The sequence below is a fragment of the Vigna unguiculata genome, chromosome 5 (assembly GCF_037176805.1).
Source record: "Vigna unguiculata cultivar grain cowpea cultivar isolate G323 ecotype 2 chromosome 5, ASM3717680v1, whole genome shotgun sequence".
NCBI classification, from domain to species: Eukaryota; Viridiplantae; Streptophyta; class Magnoliopsida; order Fabales; family Fabaceae; genus Vigna; species Vigna unguiculata.
Window position 1 is genome coordinate 13,588,580 of NC_140796.1, and position 20,355 is coordinate 13,608,934.

At 30.0% G+C, this 20,355-nt stretch overlaps 3 protein-coding genes across 5 annotated transcripts; 1 reads left to right on the forward strand and 2 right to left on the reverse strand.

Moving 5' to 3' along the window:
- Positions 1-2,260: 2,260 nt before the first annotated feature.
- On the reverse strand, positions 2,261-4,605 carry LOC114186276 (uncharacterized). Of its 3 annotated transcripts, none has more exons than XM_085673273.1 (4): positions 4,473-4,605; positions 3,153-3,359; positions 2,876-3,071; positions 2,261-2,462 (listed from the first exon to the last, which is right to left on the reverse strand). In XM_085673273.1, the coding sequence occupies exons 1-4, from the start codon at positions 4,507-4,509 to the stop codon at positions 2,396-2,398; spliced, it is 507 nt and encodes a 168-aa protein (XP_085529399.1). In that variant the 5' UTR covers positions 4,510-4,605; the 3' UTR covers positions 2,261-2,395. The 3 variants fall into 3 exon arrangements, with proteins under 3 accessions (XP_085529399.1, XP_027930135.2, XP_085529400.1); XM_028074334.2 differs by having other exon boundaries at positions 2,872-3,071; positions 4,473-4,597; XM_085673274.1 differs by lacking the exon at positions 4,473-4,605 and adding an exon at positions 4,074-4,378.
- An 8,320-nt stretch (positions 4,606-12,925) lies between these two features.
- Positions 12,926-15,580, reverse strand: LOC114184005 (laccase-17-like). The gene is made up of 6 exons (XM_028071231.2): positions 15,375-15,580; positions 15,094-15,245; positions 14,754-14,998; positions 14,524-14,652; positions 13,441-14,415; positions 12,926-13,293 (listed from the first exon to the last, which is right to left on the reverse strand). The coding sequence occupies exons 1-6, from the start codon at positions 15,576-15,578 to the stop codon at positions 13,163-13,165; spliced, it is 1,836 nt and encodes a 611-aa protein (XP_027927032.2). The 5' UTR covers positions 15,579-15,580; the 3' UTR covers positions 12,926-13,162.
- Positions 15,581-17,300: 1,720 nt separating this feature from the next.
- Positions 17,301-20,133, forward strand: LOC114185912 (embryo-specific protein ATS3A-like). Its single transcript, XM_028073863.2, has 2 exons — positions 17,301-17,450; positions 19,470-20,133. The coding sequence occupies exons 1-2, from the start codon at positions 17,313-17,315 to the stop codon at positions 19,929-19,931; spliced, it is 600 nt and encodes a 199-aa protein (XP_027929664.2). The 5' UTR covers positions 17,301-17,312; the 3' UTR covers positions 19,932-20,133.
- The last annotated feature ends 222 nt before the right edge of the window (positions 20,134-20,355 follow it).

The following is a 20,355-nucleotide window of genomic DNA, read 5'->3' on the forward strand; positions in this document are numbered from 1 at the left end:
TATTTATATAAATATAATTATAAACAATTATAACACTTAAATATAATTATATAAATAAATTATTTATTTAAAATTAATAATAATTATAATAATTTTCTTAATCTAAGTTTAAAAGAAAACAGAAAAAAAAAATTAACCCGTACAATAATACCTTAACAAACACATTTTTTATTTAATATTGGTCTACTAAACATTAATAATTCAATTTTAACCAAACAATAATAACTAATTAAAGATATTCTAAATACTAAAATATTTAAACGTTCCAACTTCTAGCTTCCCATCAATTAATGTTATTCTTATTAATCAAAAATAAATAAACAAAGTACCGTAATGTAAATGACTACTAAGATCAATATGATCTATTACATTAATAAGAAATCAATAATAAAAAATATTACTTATTTAAAGTTAAATGATTATTATTATAAAAATATATACCAAATTCAAAAGTTTTAACTTTATGATATCATTTAATTATTAACTTAAATATTATATTTAAAATTCCATAATAAATCTTGAAAAATGCTTTTACACACTATATATAACCTCACAGATAAATTTTTATACAATCCAAAAATTTTATTTTGACATCTGAAAAGGCATTCTGTATTAGCATTTTATATTTTATTTCTAAAAAAATAAATCAATACTAAAATAATAATTAAATAATAAAATTAGCTAACAATCAAATATTAATTCATTAAATAATTATATATAAAAATCATGTTTAAATAAAAAGGAAAAATCAATGACACGTGTACGGGTCAAAACTTAGTTAAAGTTAAAATTTATTTTATATTATAAATAATTATAAAATTTAATGTATATTAATTATTCTTAATGAGTGTTATGTGATCCCACAAAATAGACAAACAAATTATAATAACGTGAAAGGCATAAAAGTAGATCTTACATGTGATAGTGAGTTTTGTTGATAAAAATTATCTGTTAATTAATAAAACCAATTTTAGTTGTAACAATGTTTCCTTTTGTCAATAAATATGCATTTGAAAGCTTCTGAATTGTGATAGTAGCTTCCAACTAGGTTTATTTATTAAAATAAATAAAGTTTAATTTACAGATGTAGAAAAACGTAGAAATGAAGAGAAGACCAAAGAAGGTTCACCTAGTTTAATTTACAAGTGACTAACCATAGCTTTCCACTTTATTTTAATTTAAAGTGGCACACTTAATTCTAAATAAGAAAATCATATCTAGGGAGAAATGTGTTTCCTCTTTATTATTAGATTGAAGTAATTATTTTTACTAAAGATTTTACTTTATTTTAAAAAGATATATGCATTTTTAATTAGATGTCTTTACATTATTATTATTTTAAAATTTAATTATATGTATTTATATATATATATATATATATATATATATATATATATATATATATTACATTGTTATATGTTTATAAAATATATAAGCGATTCTAATATTTCTTTATATTTTAATTAATTTTTTAATAATCAAATTTAGAATTTTGAAAAATATAAATTTTAATTCTTTAAAATTTCAATTAATTTTTCATAAACAGGTGTGTAATAAATAATAAAACACATACTAACATTTAAATGTAACTATATTTAAATTTATTTTACTTTATATTCAATATGTATTCTACTTCTATTCAATATGTATTATAAATAAGTATTATAAATAAGTATACGACTATTTATATGAAAAATTAATTAATATTTTAAAAAGTAAATTTAAATCATTAAAAAAATTAATGAAACATAAATAAATATTAAAATTTTTTGTAAAAAACTTGTAATATTGCATTAAAATTTAGAACTTAATTACTATAAATAATATCAGTTACAATACTAATGTTATAAATAAGTACATCTAAATATATCTATCTATAATATATTTTTTTATAAAGTAAAATAAGAGTTATCATTAAAAAATGATTTTTTAGAGTGGGAGTGTTTTAATAAGAAAAATTTCATTTATAACTATTAAATATGAATTAATGAAGAGAAAAAAGAATCATTGTAGTACTGTTTTCATATTGGAATAATTATAATTATTAAGTATATATATTTATTAATGAAGAGGAGAAAAATAAGTTTAATGTTCGGGAGACATTCCTTAATATTTGTTAATGAGATTTTAAAATATAATTAAATACACTTGTCAGCTTATTAGGAAACTAAATAAAATAAATAAAAGATATAAACATTGTACGGACCAGCCAACCTTAACAAGTAAACACAATTAAATTTTAAAAATAGACTGCCTTAGGTAGGAAAAAAAAGCTGGTGATACAGAAACTATTTATTAGACCATGCTCATGGTTAAAAAAACTAAACAACTCGTAATCATTGTTCAAAATCAAAGACTATAAATTGAAAAATACAGAAAATACATATAAATTCAATTAAAATGTAATTAAAAGTAACGTAGTCATGAACACTCCACCATATCCATGCAGCCTCAGCCCTCCTCTGCTCACAAAAAAAATTAAAAGAATACAGAAAATACATATAAATTCAATATGCAGCAAAGGAAAGATAATATTTCACCTATATAATACCAGGTCAAATGCAAATTAAATTCCATATTCCATACTATACCACCACAGAAAATGTATGTATTTGTAAAACGGTTACACTAGATCACCATGACAAAGTGCAAAGGTGTCAAGTGTGTGGATAGGTGGCCATACTAGTGTATTACCAATAACTGCAGCCTATATATCAAATCATGATCCCACACATCCAAGCCTAGTTCACGCCAAATTATAAAACAAACAAGTATGCAATGTCCTACAAACCAGCTCCAATCAATCAGCCTACATTGCAGCTATAAATTTGCAAATCAAATAACTCAGGACTAATTACAAACATCACATACCTACTTCAAGTTTTCAATCTTTTCGGATAAATCTCTGATCATAACTTCATTATCCATGTTTACCGTTTTCGCACCCGTTTCTAGCTCTGAAATATGGTCCTTCATTCGCTCCAACTTCGGTTCTCTTTCCATTCTACAAATTTTCAGCTTTTTGAAGGTTTTATCCATTCTCTCCCTTTCCATATCCAACATTTCTTTATCTGAAAAAATAAATAAATAAATAAATGCAAATAAATAAAAAATTTCAATTCTTTTTTTTTAATAAAAATAAATAAAATTACCTGACAACACTGACAGCCCTTCCTCATTTCCTTGCATCAAAGCTTCTAAGTTTTTGGAATGCTTACACTGAAATTTTTCCATCTCCTCTCTAATGTCTTTAGAGAGCAAATTCATGACCCGGCGATCGTATAGATAGTTTTCTTCAAGAGCATCCATATGATTAGTATGCTCTTTCTGCTGGGTTTTAAATTTGTCATAATCCATACCTATCAATGATAATTGACAATTTTAGTAACCTCAATTCTTAAATGGTATGATTATATGCTTGACACATGTTACCCAAAAAATTTATAACAGTAACCTAGTACAGAACTAATTAGTTTCTGCTACCTATATGAATTGAACGTTATCTGGTGAGCGTGAGAAGGGGGCGAAGAAAATGCCCCGTTATATCCGCACCATGCACACTAGTTGTCTAAAAAGGTTCCACAGAACAATCTCCATCCCTAGGCACCAGTACCAGTACCACTTACACTTGATACTCATCATAATCATAATGTTGTAATGAAGAGAGGACATGGAAATGCAATCACGGACGCATCACAAATAATAAATATATTCTTTTTTCATAATTTTTAGAACCAAACCAAAGTCAACAATATTAGCCGTTTGTAAGATGATGGAGATTGATGCACTTTGGAGATAAAATTCTGATGGAATTGACTCATAAAATATGATAGATTAGGGGACTCATAAAATATGATAGATTAGGGAATTAATGGCAGCAACTACGAAATTGAAATTGGAAGAAGATTGAAGGATAAACAGCGATTAATGGCAGCAGCTACAACAATAATTAGGATTCACAAAATGGGTCGTCCTGATCGGAAATCACAAAATCAGAAATCTAAGGTTATGAAAATCAGGAATTTAGGTTACAAATCGGGAGAAAGGAACCAGAACGAAAATTACGAACAAACCTGTCTTGGCTGTAGTCGTGGCGGTCGGAATCGTCCGCCAATCGTCCGCCAATTAGAGAAGGAGGAAGGGAGGAGTTAGGAGAGAAAAATGATGTTGTGATGATAAATTAGGGAAGAAGAAGAGAATTAACATGATCAGAGGTCATGCGCCCTCTGTGAGTGGAGAATGGGGACTGGTTGTTAACGGGGAAGAAGAGAATTAACATGATCAGAGGTCATGCGCCCTCTGTGAGTGGAGAATGGGGAGTATTTTTGTCTGGGGCATAAGGGTGTAAATATAGTAAAATAGGAGTCAAATTTCAATTCACATGATAAAAAAACAAAAAACAGTAATGAATGAAGGCTAAATATGCACAATTTTATTCCCTAAGAGACTATTTCCGAAATTTCAATCCTTACCCGATATCATTATGCCAATCATTACAAGAGAAAACATCTATGAAAAAAATGTTACTCATATAGTCTTCTGCGACTTTCTGTGTTTGATGTGCTTTACACTGTGATGTTCCCTTTCTAACAACGTTCAAGGATGATATTATGCATTTTAATAAAAGACTCAAAGTTCATCAGATTAATCTCAAAATGACAAACAGGCTAATTAAATTGAAATCAACGTCACTCTAATTATGTCCTAATTATGTCCTAATTATGTCCTAGGCCATGGCATGGATCCCAATAGCGCCAAACAATTATTTACAAACCAAGATTTAAAAGGAGACAGACAGGAATCTAATTTTCTTTTTTGTATAACTGAAATATTCAATTTAAATAAATATAGTGCAAAGGAGATTAATTTGATAGATAAATTTTAATAAAATAATAATCATTTTTATGTTTTTTTTAATATATACATTATTGAATTAAAATCATTGTCGTACCAAAATACATGTATTTTTTTAACCTATGTATCTACTATAGATACATATATTAAAGAGAAAACAAAATTAGATTAACGAATTTTCACACAGAAATACCTATATATCCTTATTATACTAAAACAGTTTATATAATGGGTATCAAACTAATAAAGATTTATAGAAGCTAAATCTTCTTATCTATATTTTGGTCAAATTTTTGAAATTCAACCAATCCCGTTTTCTTACTTATTTTTTTCTTGTGAAATTGCGAAGCTTTATGGGCATGCTCCATACATGAAGCTTTTTTTTCCTATTCATTCTCGAAAGATGAAAGACTAAATTGGTTCAAAGTTTTGAAATTAACTAATTTCAAAATTCACTGAAATTTAAGGGACCAAAAACATATTTAACCCTACTAAAAATACTTTACTATAGGAACCTGTGATGCTAATGGTGACAACTAGTGAGGAAGAGTTTGGACGTGAAAACTGGTTTCTTGATACTGGATGTCTCGGATTGGCGGGTTGAAGTTCTTAGCCTAGCCTGTGCTTTTTGAGTTGGACTGGCGGGCCTGTCTGTCATGCTCGGTCCATTTTGTCATCCTTAACGAAAATATATAACATTATTATTATTTTTTTTCAATTTGAGAACAGGCTGCGGGTTGACATGCCTTTACGTACGGGTTGGCCCGATAGGTTCATGAACCGAACGAAGTGGCTTGTGACAAGCTGACTAGTTAAAAACTCTGATCTAATCCATTATTTTCTATACGAATTGATCCGTTGGTTTGACCCATTTTATTATCTCTAATTTTAACGATAGACTTAAGTTGTACATATTTTTTATAATCTATAATTGTCTTTTTAATCTCCATTAACGATTGAGAAATTAATTGATTTTTGTTACATGTATTTTTTTTATCAGTTCTTCAAAGTGGCTCACAGATATTGAAAGATTGATCTGGTTAATGACTAGCATTTTAATACAAGATATTTTTCATAAAATATTGAAAATTCTATCAGTGAATGTTGTTTTTATTTGTACATATTTGTTACCAAGTGTATTTCATACTACATCTTGCATAGCACTGTCTAAATTCAGAGCTTAACCTTTAATAACTTAGAGATGACTCATTCAACTTACGATGTACTGAAAACTTCATATGATATCCTACGTTGAATGAGTAGTTGAATTTGGTAAATTGGACAATAAGAGTATTACATATTTTTACACCTTTTATAACTTCATTAAATTTCAAAAGTTCACTATTGATCATTTAGAAATTGTGTATCTAATGGCAAATCTTAAACATTTGATAATTGTTTTTCTTAACCCTTCACGAGACATGATTTCACTTCCCAACTGCAAGTGATTAATGTATCGAACATAATCTCACTTTCTAGTTGCAATATGAGAACTTTGAATTTAAACCACTTTCACAAAGATATGGTTTATGTGCACACATATGTTTAGAACTTTTTCCTGCCGTACTAGTGTTACTTTTGTGGACACAGGTACATCCTCTGTGCCTCTCTGTAGTTTTGTCAGTCCCGAAAACTAAAACAAATATAAGAATGATATAAAGTAAATAGTATTTTATTATTTGAGAAAAAAATATTGGACCTAACATAAATAGTCAGGATTAAACCATTAGCAAATGTGACCTTTTACGCTACATTTAAATTGTATAAGATTTATTCTTGTCACTTATTATAAACAAATCCTCCCTAAGCGAATATGCTCTCTCTTTAATTTCATATGAATGTTATGTTTTACATGATTTTCTTTTGTGTGTTAAAATAACTTTTTGATTTCTAATTTTGTTACAATAAATGCTAAACTCTTTTTAATTTGTAATTTCTGATGAGATGTATTTCAAACTATCATAGTTGTTGTTTGAGAGAGCTAGAAGTTACTATCCTGTACACTTCAATTTCTTGTATGTCAAAGCAGATAGCCGAAAAATCACATAAATCATTACGTGTTCTAATTATCACGCTTGTGAATTGTAAAATAAATACTAACCATATTACATAGTATAAAATGATTTATGTATAGTTCGTTTTCTCTTTCCCATTTGCTTTGACATAAATCATTTAGAGTTAGTGTAACTGTGTTTATGATAATTTATCATCAGGATAACAATGTTAGAAGTTTTCCAGACATGGGTATGGACTAGGGACGGATATTCTTTGAAAGAAGACTCATTTCTTAATTGTCCAACATCCATTACGATATTCAAGAATAGCAGAACTCTCTGTTTCTGTTTGTTGATTATCATCTAAGTGTAGCATATAAGATCAATGATATTCATTTATTGATCATCGTACAGATGATAAGTGAAAAGTAGGATATTTTCTGTAATAAATAAATAAATAAAGAATAATTTTAAATAAAATAGATAATTAAAATATTGGTTATCATATGAATGAAAAATAATAAATATTTCTAGAATTTTAAAAAATTAAAAATATTTTAAGCATTCTTTTGTGTTTTTTAATTGTTAAAATATGATATATTTTATAGTGATTTTTAACAATCAAAACATGTATATTCTATGATGGTTTTTAACTCTAAAAATATGATAAAATATCATAAAATAAAAAAAACATGTATATTCTATGATGGTTTTTAACTATAAAAATTTCATAAAATAAAAGTCAATTTTATAGCGATTTTACTACAATTTTTTTTCTTTTCTAACAACAATATTGACAATTAATTTTTTTTTATCACAAACTGTTTTTCATATGTGTAATTCTGACAATTTTATAAATCGTCAAAAATTTTATTTGTTACGATTTTGAACTACTAAAACTTGTAATTTTAACTTTCATATCAAAGATTCACTTTCTTTCTAGTGATCTATGATTTACCCCGCGAATACAAATATTTAACATGCAATAAAAGGTTTATAGAGACAAAACATTCAATTTTTTATTTAAAAGTTAATAAATAAATAACATATCACTTCACATTTTAATATATGATATATACAATAGTTAGATTTTTCTTAATATATTTGTTTCTCTAACTTCATTAAAATCAAAATACATTCTTTATATTTCTTTACTATAAAAAGAGTCTAGCCCATTCTTTTCTTTCTTACTAGATTTGGCAATCTTAAGTTACTTATAACTAAGTTACATTATAAAGAAAATGTCTCATTAACAATCAATTTTAATGATTAAAATTATTAATTACTATAATAATAAATTTAGATACCAATTTATAAAATAAAAAATTATTGTTTACTAAAATAATCATTATTATAAATAAAAAATAATAATTGATCTAAAACACTGTGGGATAGGCATATCAAAGATGAATGAAATCTTTTATTCTAACACACCAACTTTACATACTCACTATCTTGCCGAAGGACGTAAGAATTTGTATGCCATTAGTTAGTAACATGTATAAATCCTAAAAATCATGGAAGTATAGCATACTGAGAAACATTTACTTCTTTGATCAGTATGACTAAAATATATAAACCCATAGGTTATTCAAATAAATATGTATCACATCCACAGTGAATAAAAAATAATTCTCAGTTTCATTTCAGATCAGTGTTTGTGTGTGTCATACGTGTGAGAAATAGAGAGAGGGGAGTGTGAAGCACTTACCTGTGACGGTGGAAAAGGGAGTGCGTGATTGTGGAATGCACTGGGTTTTGAACCCTAACAACAGAGGCGCACAATGGTGTTTTTCTCTCGCGTAGCTTCTAAAAGGTGAAGGTTAGTGTGTCGTGTTTTTGGACAGTAGCTTGAACCTTTAGTTTCAAGCACGTGGCATACAAGATAGTTGGGCCAAAGAAGTGGGTCGGGTTTAACAGTGGTATCGAGAGCAAGGTTCGATTCTGGGAAGAGAAGCTGCAGGCATGGCTGCTAGTAATAGTAATGGGTTTCTTTTCAAACTTACCTATTCTTGATGGAAAGAATTATGATCATTGGGTCATAAGAATGGAGGCCATTCTTGGTTATCAAGAATTGTGGGAGGTTGTCACGGAGGGTGCTAAGGAGAAGGACGAAGCCGCAAATAAGAAGAAAGATTGCAAGGCTCGATGTCTCTTGCATCAATGCGTAGATCCAGTGAATTTTGAAAAGATTGTCAAGACTAAGACAGCAAAAGAATGTTGGGAAATCTTGCAGAGGGCTCACGGTGGTGTTAAAAAAATCAAGAAAGTAAGGCTGCAATGTATAAGAAGGCAATTTGAGCTGGCTGGGATGGAAGATTCAGAAAAGGTAGCAGACTATTTTAATAGACTGCAATTATTAGTGAATCAGATTAAAAGTTGTGGGGAGGCTATCACAGATATTAGTGTGGTGGAAAAGGTTCTACGCACTCTGAGTGATAAATTTGATAACATGGTTACAACCATTGAAGAGTGTGGCAGAGATTTGAAGACTCTGTCAATAAAGGAGCTGCATGCCACATAAAAAGCACATGAGATGAAGCGTTCAGTAAGGAGTTCAGAGAAAAAGGGTGAAGAACAGGCTTTAAAAGCCCAGATCAACAAGTAATAGAGGTGGTGGCAGATTTGGTAGAGGTGCTCATTCCTCAGTCCAAGAATCAGGTTCTGGTGAGCAATCATAACAGAAAGTGCAGGGTGGACGTGGATCTTGAAATAAGAGGAAGAGGAGGAAGAAAGAATGTTGACATGAAGAAAATTCAGTGTTATAATTGTGAAAATGGGGCCATTATGTAGCAGATTATTGGCATGGAAGAGGGAAGCAGAAAAAGGTCTTAGATGATGTTGAAGCGCATGTGGCTCAAGATGATTCAGAAGCTCCACCATTTAATTATTGGAGCTTTCTTCCTTCCTTCATGGACAATAAAGAAAAGAAACAATGCAAACTTAATAAATCTTAGAAATTTTGTATGATTGAATCCTAAATGTTTTTATATGTATTGTATTAAGTATTGTGTCCAAAATTTCATAATCAAGCCATATAATTAGAGGTGTCAATTTGGTGCAGTCCACAAGGTTTGACCCTGGTCCACGTGGGCTAAGATCGAGAAAGCCCACAGAACAAAAAGGCTCTGCTTTAAAGAAGTCCACACACATGGTCAAAAACTCCACAAAAGCCCTATGGGTTAGGGCCAACCCATGGACTTTATTCTTCTACACAAAAAATATATTACTTTTTTAAAATATATTATTAAACTTTTTGTCCTCAACTTTGGGTCGACACATCTAGGATGTCAGCTCGGGTCGTCTCGGACGTCGATACAGCCTAGACAGGTTAGACGAGCCCGACAACCTAGACAAGTCAGACGGACTCGACGACTCGGAAGGGACGAACGAGCCGTCAATCCGGACAAAACGGACATGCTCGACGATCCGAACGGGTAGACTCAATGATTTAGACGGGCTCGACGATAGGACAGACCCGACAACCGAACAGATCCAACGACTAAACAGACCCGACAACCAGAACAGTCTGAGTGAGCCAAACAGTCCTGACGGGTCCAATAACCCAGACGTGCCTGACTATATTGGTCAATCTCGTACTATGTAGATCCCATTCTTTGGAACAAAGGAAAATTCCGATGATCATAATAATCATCAAATTTTGGAATCGCAGGTTGCACAAGTATGTATCGAAAAAATGTGTTATTGAATTCAAAATATAGGTTGGTTTTGAGGCCATAACAATAGTAACACACCTACAAAACCCAAGTGGGACATCACATTATAATCTGACAGAAATAAAAGTAACACTTGAACAAAGCCCATGTTGATAAAGTGAACTATTTATACGTGAAAAGTGTGATGAAATTAGAAGACACCAGTTTGTTTTTCTTTGGGGAGATCATTGTTTTATGCCTATAAGAATATTTCTATGATAATGGAAGAAATCTATATATTAACTTTTACGGGTGAAGGGTGTTATATTAATTTGGATTTTGACCATTTTTTGTTATATTAATTTAGTTTCATAGAGTTGTCTATATTGGCGTCTCTTTTGACAGTGAAAATAAATTTGATTGTATTGCTATATAGTCTTGATTTAGTTTTATAAGTCGTGTTATTAGGCAATTTCTTACACCGTGGCCTATTAGCATAGACATTTTGATGGCCGACGGATCTTCGGCACTAATTTTGAAGAGTCAAAATAATATATTAGAAAATTGATATATTTTATCATTATAATTAATATAAAAAAATTGAATATATAATTTAATATATAGTTATAAAAGAAATCACACACTAAAAAAATCTTAAATAATGACAATTTAATGACTAAAAATAAGTAGTCATTATACTGATCACTAATTTAGAAACTAAAAACTATTGGTAACTAAAACAATTTTTATTATGAATAAAAAGTTATAATTAATCTCTAAATTTGTAACTAAGTAATTTCTATTATGAATTGGTCTCTAAATTTGTCACTAACATTAGCTACTAAGATTTTGACCATCAAAGAAATTGTTCTTTAAATATTTTTTTGTCACTAAAATTAATTATTATTTACACACACATAATTGATTGTTTTTTGTTTTTTCAAATTATAGAGTCTATCAATAATTAAATCAAATCTAAAATTTTTAACTATTTAACTTTCAATGTTGATAATCATATGATATGCAAGAAATTTATCTCATATTTTACTTTGCAATCTTGTTGTAATAATTATTATAGAAAAAACAAATTTCTATTATGTATTTTCTAATTATCAAAGATTGATATAATTTCAAATATGATCGATAAATTTTACAAATTTAAATGATTGAGAGCATTTACAATAAAATAGTAAAATTGAACTTTTCAACTAGTTCTTTTTTTAATATTATATTAGAAACTTAATAACCAAATTTTTAATTAATAGCAAGTATATAAAAAAGTCATAATAAATGTTATCATCTTTGTTCATGTTTTTAAATTTTATAATTGTTTGAATTTTATCTTTAACTTTTCTTGTTCATATCCTATTTTAAAATAATAAAAATATATTATAAAATTTTCATGAAGAGTGGAAAAATTTGGGGAAGGGGGGCCGAGGCCCCTATAGACCTATTAAGGTCCGCTGCTAATTTTGATAACAAATTCATTTTTTCCTTTTCATTTTAGCCATAAAATGCCCATCTTCTTTCGTTATTATAAAAAATCTATATGTTTCACTGTTTATTATATGAACATAATCCTTTAAAGATTTTTTTTTTCTTTTGGTTAGATAGATGGGTGGAAAAAATTGAAAATTTGCATCTTTTTGGTAACTTTTTTTGAAGGTTTGAGCGAGAGATCTAAACTATATATATTTCTCCTCTACGGTGAATGAAACTAGAGTAAATGAAACTCAAGTGACAAGAGGATGTTCAAGTATTAAGTCGTAGCAATGATGTATGGGGTTTTAGAATAGGTAGATCATGAAATTATGTGTAATGTTTTTACTTTAGTATGGGGTTTTAGAATAGGTAGATCATGAAATTATATTATATTATATTATATTATATTATATTATATTATATTATATTATATTATATTATATGTATATATTGATTTCAATCCATTTCACATAGAAATTAACATCAATTTAAAATTTCAAGATAATGACTTTTATGATTCTATTTTCTTGTTTAATTTTGTTCATTTTTATTTAATATGAAATTTAAACTCACATTTAAATTATTATTATATATAAATAAAAGTATATTCTAATTAAATCTGTTCAAAATTGATGTTGCCAGCTTATTTAATTTTAATTTCTCACAACAATTGTCGTACTAGCTAGTTTCTTAATTAGGTTTATATACATAATAAATTACACGTACGATAATTGAGTTAATACAATGAAGTATTTCTAAGGAATTAGGTCATTTGACAATGTACAGGATTTCTTTAATAATATATAAGATTATTTAATCATTTCTAATAATATAATTAAATAATTTTTACGCAAATATTATAATAGTCTCTAAATAAATTATATTTGATAGTTATTATCAAATATTAAATATAATAGTGAGTTTTTGTACCTCGTAGGATTAAAAACTTAGATTCCTGATTGAAATGAAAGAATATTACAATGTTGAGAGCAAATTTGTTATTGTGGGCACACCTAATACTCTTTCCACACTTTAACCTCATCTCCGAACAAGAAAAAAAAAATGGAACTAATGACCGTGAGTTAGCCCATGAAGAATCACAAAAAGGGCCATTTGAAGGAGAAAAAGATATAAAGGAAACACCAAAAACATTCAGAAAGCTATGACATGAAGTATTTAACACTTTGGAAGATCAGCCGGTGGGGGAAGCAGCTTCTGATTTGGAAGTTTTCCATCCAACACTATCCATGCCATCTTTAGACCCCAGCTCGTGTGCACTTCAAGATGGCAATGCATGAACCATACCCCTGCAATGCACGCATTATTAAAAATAAAAACATCTTAGTATTCTTATATTATGTTGGAGTATTCATTTTATGTCTGTGTTACATCCAGTAACTTTTTGTATAGTTTTGTGTGAATCACACATTAAGGAAGGGAATAACACCACTTACCTGGATTATCTGCTAAGAATCTGATGGCAACCCATCCACCGGAAGGGACACCAACTGTGTTTCTCTCAACGGGATCAACAAGATTGAAGTTTTTTGGGTCCTTATTTGGGTCAAAGTTCCCAAAACCTTGACCAACAACAAAGAAGTTAAAGCCATGCAAATGGAGAGGGTGACTCTCAGCACCGAGAATGCTGGTGTCCTGCATCACGAGCTCTACACTGGTGTTGAAGGGAAGAACCACCACCTTTGTTCCATTGCTCACCATGGTGTTGTTTGGTGGGGTGCCTGTATAGTTGAATGGAAACAGTGGTTTGGTTGGAAAGTCAGGGGTGTAAACCCCATTGGATTGCCCAAAGAAGTGTGCTTGAAGAAGAGCAGTGGTTGGGAGTGTGAAAGACACATTATTCACTGATGCTGCAAATTTTGTTGCATTGGTGGGTCCTTGACAAGTTTGGTTCTTCTGGCAGGGAGTGGTGCCAAGGCCAACTGTGAAGAAAAACTGCTTATCTACTTTCTGGGGAACATTTGCAGGAAACTGAGGGCTTGCCAAGCTACGGAGTTTGTTGGAGAATTTTGTGGCAAAAGAAGTGTCGTTGAGTGCAGGGAGAATAGGTTTGAAGAGTGAAAGGTTCTTGAGTGAATTTGTGGAGTGAAGAGAGTGAGGTGGAACTTCATATTCAAGGATCCCAGCAACAGTTGAGTTGTCAAAAGTGCCCTGGCCAGTGGCATATGGTCTGGCACTCATGAAGAATGTGGCATTGGGGTATTTGGATTTGGTTTTGAGAAGAACATTGGTGGTTTGTCCAGGAGCAATGAGAATGGTGTCAGTGTCAAATGGCTTAACATAGATTGCATCTACGTCAACTACTGTGAGAGTGTGATTTGCAATGCTGAAGAAGAGTTCGTCATTGAGTGCAGCATTGATCAACCGGAGAAGGTATGTCTTCCCTGCCTTCACCTTTAGCTTCAACGTATCTGAAAAAGACCAATATTTTCATTCAGAATATTCACCTCTCAAGAAGGGATATGGTAAAGTAGTACTGTTGATAATCTTGAAATTTTACCACTATTAAGTACTCATACCTTTTGAAGAACAGTTATAGAGTGGCCCTGGAAGTCCATTAATGGTGTAGGCATCAGACACATTTGGTCCTCCACCTGTTTGCAATGCTTGTGTTATGACTGCTTCTGGATCTGCATTCCACCATTCTCCTGAAAATGTTTGTTACATGTCAATGTTAGCTTCATTCTTAAGTACATGCAGGTATTATAGGAACATTATGGTGATGTCACAATCACATGTGCATTATTACCAAAGATAATGGGAACTTCCTTGTAAGGTTTGGTAAAAGGATATGGAACTCCATGCTTAGGTAGAATGATGAGAGGACCATACACAGTTGATCTTAGCCATGAAATGTGAGCATGCCAAAAGAGAGTGCCTCTCTGACCAACAATGGTGAAATTATAGACATAGCTTTGGCCTGTTTGAATGGGGCATTGAGTCACGTAGGCAGGTCCATCAGCCCACCCTGATCTAAGTTGTCGAATGCCATGCCTATTTGGAATGTAATCAAGTTCAACTTATAAACCATTTAATGTAATACGTTCAATCTCTTCTTAACTAAGTTTTCCAAAGCAAAATGATTTTACCAATGGATGGAGATGTTGTTCTGAACATGGTTAACCACTTTGATAAGAAGACGATCACCCTCCCTAGCAACTATGCGGGGCCCAGGAAACAGACCATTCACTGTGACCATGCTCTTTGTGTGGCACAGTCTCGAAACATTCTGGTACTTTATCTACATAAAAAATAAGTAATTATGAGATACAAACCACACATAACGGGAAAAGTATGCCAAAAAGAATGTTAACTTCAAATGACTTTTGCTTTTGAAAACGTAAGGTAGCTTAAGGCCTTTCGAATGTACATCAAAATGGTAGTGTCTGGTAATGCCCCCTTCTGCATGCTGAGGGATTATGATCAATGAGAAGAGAAACAACATTGCTGGTAATGCAAATGATTGTAGAGAAGGAGCACCCATGTTTCTTTGTTCTCGAGAGTGCAAAACAGAAAATGTAAACTTTACACACTGTTTTTTGTGTATATGAACTGTGGATGATGTAGAACTCATTGGTAGGTCATTTATAGAATGATAGCTTGTGGTTGTTGCAATTTGTAAAGTCTTCATAAGATCTTCAAGTGTGCTGTTTTTCATTTTTTTAATGAGATCAGTTGTTAGAACAACTCTAGAGTGGTGTCCAAGACAATCTATTTCACTTGTCCATTTGAATTCTTGTAGAAGACAAACCATTGACACCGATCTTTCAGAACTCATTGAGAACATAGTGTATTAAAAGTGACATATTCAAGTCAAGTATGTTCAAGTAAAAAGGAACTGGTTTGTATACTTTTTATCATGATAGAAAAAGTAAAAAGGTGAAATCAGCAAAATCATAGCACATGAAGGAAAAGTATATTGTAAACTTTTTAGTTCATCATGCAATTCTTAACTTCAGTTTCCTAGTCGTTTTTTGAATTAAGGCTATGTTTATCCGTATATATCCCTTATCTGACATCTCCAAATCAATTTGAAAGGACTCTTTTTACCACAGTTTTAAACCAGTTTGAAACCTCAAAAGCCACCGACATTAGAGCTTCATTATCCGCAGAAAAAGCTTGAGAAGTTTTGGTGAGATGTAACTCCCACAACCAATGTTCTTGGAGCCAAAGTAACTGATAAGAAGATCCTATCAAGTAGTCACTGTATCCTCGTTGTTTACCACATTCTTTGACAGATAACATGCATGCCACAGCAAGGAAACCACAATGAACTTAGCTCCCTTTCAAGAAAGCATGTTAAGTCGTAATCTTAGAAAAACAAGATACAACTATTTTTTTCATTTCTACACACTTCAACCCCTACACACACACCTATCACTTTAAGAAGATAAAAAATACAAAATTCAACCACCCTCAGTGTCCCCACTATAACTGTGTCCTCTATTTTCTCCAAAATGGTAGGTGTAAGGTAAGGTGCACCGGTTTAGATGTAGAAATAACATGGTTGAAATGATATATAATTAACCAAATTGAACATTTACGTTGCCTTAACTGCTATCTTTATCACGCAACCTATCTTCTTGTGTTCGAAGCATACGTACACAATACATTGTTCAAATCAAATGGTTCTGTTTGCATGATTCATTAAATTAAGCCTTTCTTGTTCATCAAATTTACGTTTTAGTATATATTTCTGCATGATGAGTTTAGTTGAAGATACGAGATTGTTGTGTCAGTGGATGAATGGCTTTTCAGTTTTTAGATTTTACCAAGGAAAGTATAATTGATAATGTACGGCACCGCATTCTCCTTCATTAATATGCAGAGTTCTGATGTTCATCTCCACACTACATAAAATAGAGCTTTTAGTATTATCATTAGAAGTGAATTTTAAACTAAGAAATTTTTTCCATAATCTAATCAAGGTTTGTTAGCATTAATCGATATATTTATACTGTTTTAGCATAAATTACATGGTTGGAAACCATGAAGGCTTCGTAGTAAAAGAGTTAAAGTCGAACAGGGAATATAAACATGACTTGGTTGCCTCCTAATGAAGTAACTAAAAGGTGACGGAATCTAGCTTTAACCTAAGATTAGTCAGAGATACTTTTCGTTAATGAAGAAAAAATTAGCTCTGGTGAAGGTGAGGAAGCATAAGTAAAATTAAAGGAACATTTTTCAATAAAATATCAGAACACATATATATTGAGCTATGACATTTTAAAGATTTAGGAATATGCACTTTATGAATGGATCAAGCTAAGAATAAAAATGCAGAATGTCTTATATATTCCATGTTAAGATGAATAAGTGCATTGTGCTTCGAAGATTAAAAATGGGGATGTTGATGAAGATCATTGGAGGACAATTTATTTTCTGTTGTGTACTTCTGCATGTTCTTGTTGCTGGTGGTGAGAGTCTAGAAGCACCAGAACTTAAGGTAACCAAAAATGTCTTTTTCTTTTTGTTTTTAACAATATTATAACTTTTGTTGTTTACTAGGATATATATATATATATATATATATATATATATATATATATATATATATATATGCTCATATCTTGAAAACATTAATTCTTACAAAATTAAAGTAATAGGTTTATTATTTGATCATAGTTAAACTCCTTTACAATTTTCTTACTTTGTTCCATTCTATATTATAATTTTGAATTCTCTTTCTTTAAATAGAGAGTTTTTTTTTTTCAAGAGCTATTGCCATCCCCGTTAAAGGCATACGTATAACTCTTTTTAAATAGTATTAATTCAATTTTTATTTTTTATTTAATTTTAAAATCTTTAGATACAAAATCAAATTTAAAGTATCATTTTTTCTTTAGATCAATTTACTATTTCATAATATTAATTAACATGAATTTTACGCTTTACATTTTAACAAACTATAAAAGAATGATATATTTTACTTCAGATGATTTATTTCAAATATTAAAATATTATTTAATTAATTTATTATAATTAGATGTAATTTAAACCTTCATTTTTAAGCATGTTAACTAAATGTGATTATAAAATCACTGCAATATAACTTCATCGGTTAGTTGTTTTTCATTTACGACTAAAATTTATCGTACTTAATTTTATATAGTAACAAGATTTGACATGTCACCAACTAAGGTACAATTCCTTTCACTTTCTTACATTTCATTTTTCTCTTATACTTAAATTACAAAAACGACATAAATTATTATTTTATTGAGTAATATTTTATTTATATTAATTATTATTATTTTAATATAATATTTTACTTTAAAAAGTAGTTGTTTAGGTAAAGATGATCAAATCTACATATTTTCCTAAAAGTAAGAAATTTGAGACATTTGGTTAGAAAAATCCTATATCATTTTTCTGTCATTTTTACAAAAGAATACATCATACAAAAGTCTTTTCTTTTCTAACTTTTCATTCCTAGCAGGTTTAAAAGAATTTAACAGGTTTAGAAAACATTAAGAAAGTTCTTTGAACAGTTGTTTGGTTTGCAACTGTTTGGTGAATCTTGGCATATAGAAACAATGTCAATTTTAGAGAGAAAACATCAAATAATAGTTTAATGATTGATTATGCTATTTCGAATCATGCTTATAGGTATATAAAAATATGAAGAATTCTTCTATTTATTTCTGTAAGCATACTTTTAAAGCATAACCATTGTATATAACTCTAACTTTTGTCTTTATGTATATGGATTCAGGTACTTCTTTCGTTTTTCATAAATAAATCTTTTTCTTTGCTTATAAGAAAAACTATCAAATCTACTTTGTATAACTGAATTAAGTCAAAACATAATTCCAAAAGAGAGTGATGACATGTGTCCTAATTCTTGTTTATACATGACATGGACAAAATTGTTATACTAGTGTAATTTTGCACTAAAATTGCTAAAATGTGCAAAATTATAAAATTTTATGTGTATGAGTAAGTTGAACTTGTATTACATGACTTTATTGTTGAAAAAATGTGTTATGCAAACATGACTTTAGATAGTATTTAACGAGTGTATTTTGATTTGAATTAAAATGTTCTATAAGTAACACAATTTTAATATATTTTGATTTGAACCGTAGTTTTGCAAATTTAACAATTTTAGTTCAATAAAAAAAAGAATTAAGATTAATCAAAGTTATATTTGACTTATACAACTTGTTCATTCATATAAAAATCGTGTTGACATGATTTCACTTTGTATAGTCTAAAGTTGTATTTTCATAACACAACTTCTTTTTAGGTTATGTTGCGGAAACACAACATACCTATATGTGTAAAACTTTAAAATTTTCTCAACTCCCCATAATTTTAATGCAAAATTACACTAGTATGGTAAATTTTCCTTCAACATATGTATTTTTCTCTTTAGGTATTATCATGTACATATTATGTTGTTTCTACTTCCATTATTTTCATTTTCTAACTGATTAATTAAACGTGTGTATGCACAATGCAGAAAAATTGCACCTATGTGATCACTATAGAAACCACGTGCACATGGGGAGCTGAAACCTCAAACCTTGTGAGTCTAAGGTTTGGTGACACAAACTCCAATGGCATATTGGTGAGGCACCTAAACTCCAAGCACTTAAGGAAAGTTGACCCTTTGTATCCTGTGGTTCTTGATGACATCCCAAGGAAACCATTCCAAGCATGTATGGTGGACCAATTTGAGGTCACAGCACCATGTGTTGAGTCCCCCATTTGTTACTTGTACCTCAAGCTCATAGGAAACGATGATTGGAGACCAGGTTTTGCTCATATTCAGGTTCTTGAAGGCTCTCATCTCAACTCTAATTACTTCTATTTCAGAAGATTTGTGCCTAGACATGTCTGGCATGGCTCTGATGTGTGTGACAGTGAGGTTACACCCTTTGGACTCAAGAAGAAGACCAAGGTCTATGTCAACACTCCATGAGTTTAGTCATGTAATTTCATTTTCGATCTTTCTTTTGACTAAGTGAAAAAAGAAAAATCGGTTCTTATTTATGTATAAACTAACTCAATAGTGTCTTTAAAGTAAAGTGTAAATGTATAGCAATATTGTAAAATGTACCTTACCTTACTGGTAAATAACGTAATAAATTAGATAATGTAAAGGAAATGTTTTTTGTTTTTTATTTTTTTTTTCACTAAATGAATTTTAGTTTAATGTGTTGAATTCTTAAAGTTATTTGAAAATCAAATTCATTTGTTGTCTGGGTTTCCTTAATGTTTCTTGTGTGCTCAATTTTTGGAAGTCTATTGAATATGTTATTCAGATGTTATTAATTAGTTTATAGAAAAATATTAAGAATTCAAAATTAACAAACTTTTTTAATCTATTTACTAATTAGTTAACA

Excerpts from the sequence above, each read along its gene's own strand:
- LOC114185912 (XM_028073863.2), top strand. The coding sequence starts at position 17,313 with ATGAATAAGTGCATTGTGCTTCGAAGATTAAAAATGGGGATGTTGATG. Across the intron at positions 17,451-19,469 it reads TAGAAGCACCAGAACTTAAG|AAAAATTGCACCTATGTGAT; the intron begins GTAACCAAAAAT and ends TGCACAATGCAG.
- LOC114184005 (XM_028071231.2), bottom strand. The coding sequence starts at position 15,578 with ATGAGTTCTACATCATCCACAGTTCATATACACAAAAAACAGTGTGTA. Across the intron at positions 14,999-15,093 it reads AACAACATCTCCATCCATTG|GCATGGCATTCGACAACTTA; the intron begins GTAAAATCATTT and ends CATTCCAAATAG. Across the intron at positions 13,294-13,440 it reads ATTCTTAGCAGATAATCCAG|GGGTATGGTTCATGCATTGC; the intron begins GTAAGTGGTGTT and ends CGTGCATTGCAG.
- LOC114186276 (XM_085673273.1), bottom strand. The coding sequence starts at position 4,509 with ATGTTTTCTCTTGTAATGATTGGCATAATGATATCGG. Across the intron at positions 3,360-4,472 it reads GATTGGCATAATGATATCGG|GTATGGATTATGACAAATTT; the intron begins GTAAGGATTGAA and ends TATCATTGATAG. Across the intron at positions 2,463-2,875 it reads GAAAAGATTGAAAACTTGAA|AGGAGGGCTGAGGCTGCATG; the intron begins GTAGGTATGTGA and ends TTTTGTGAGCAG.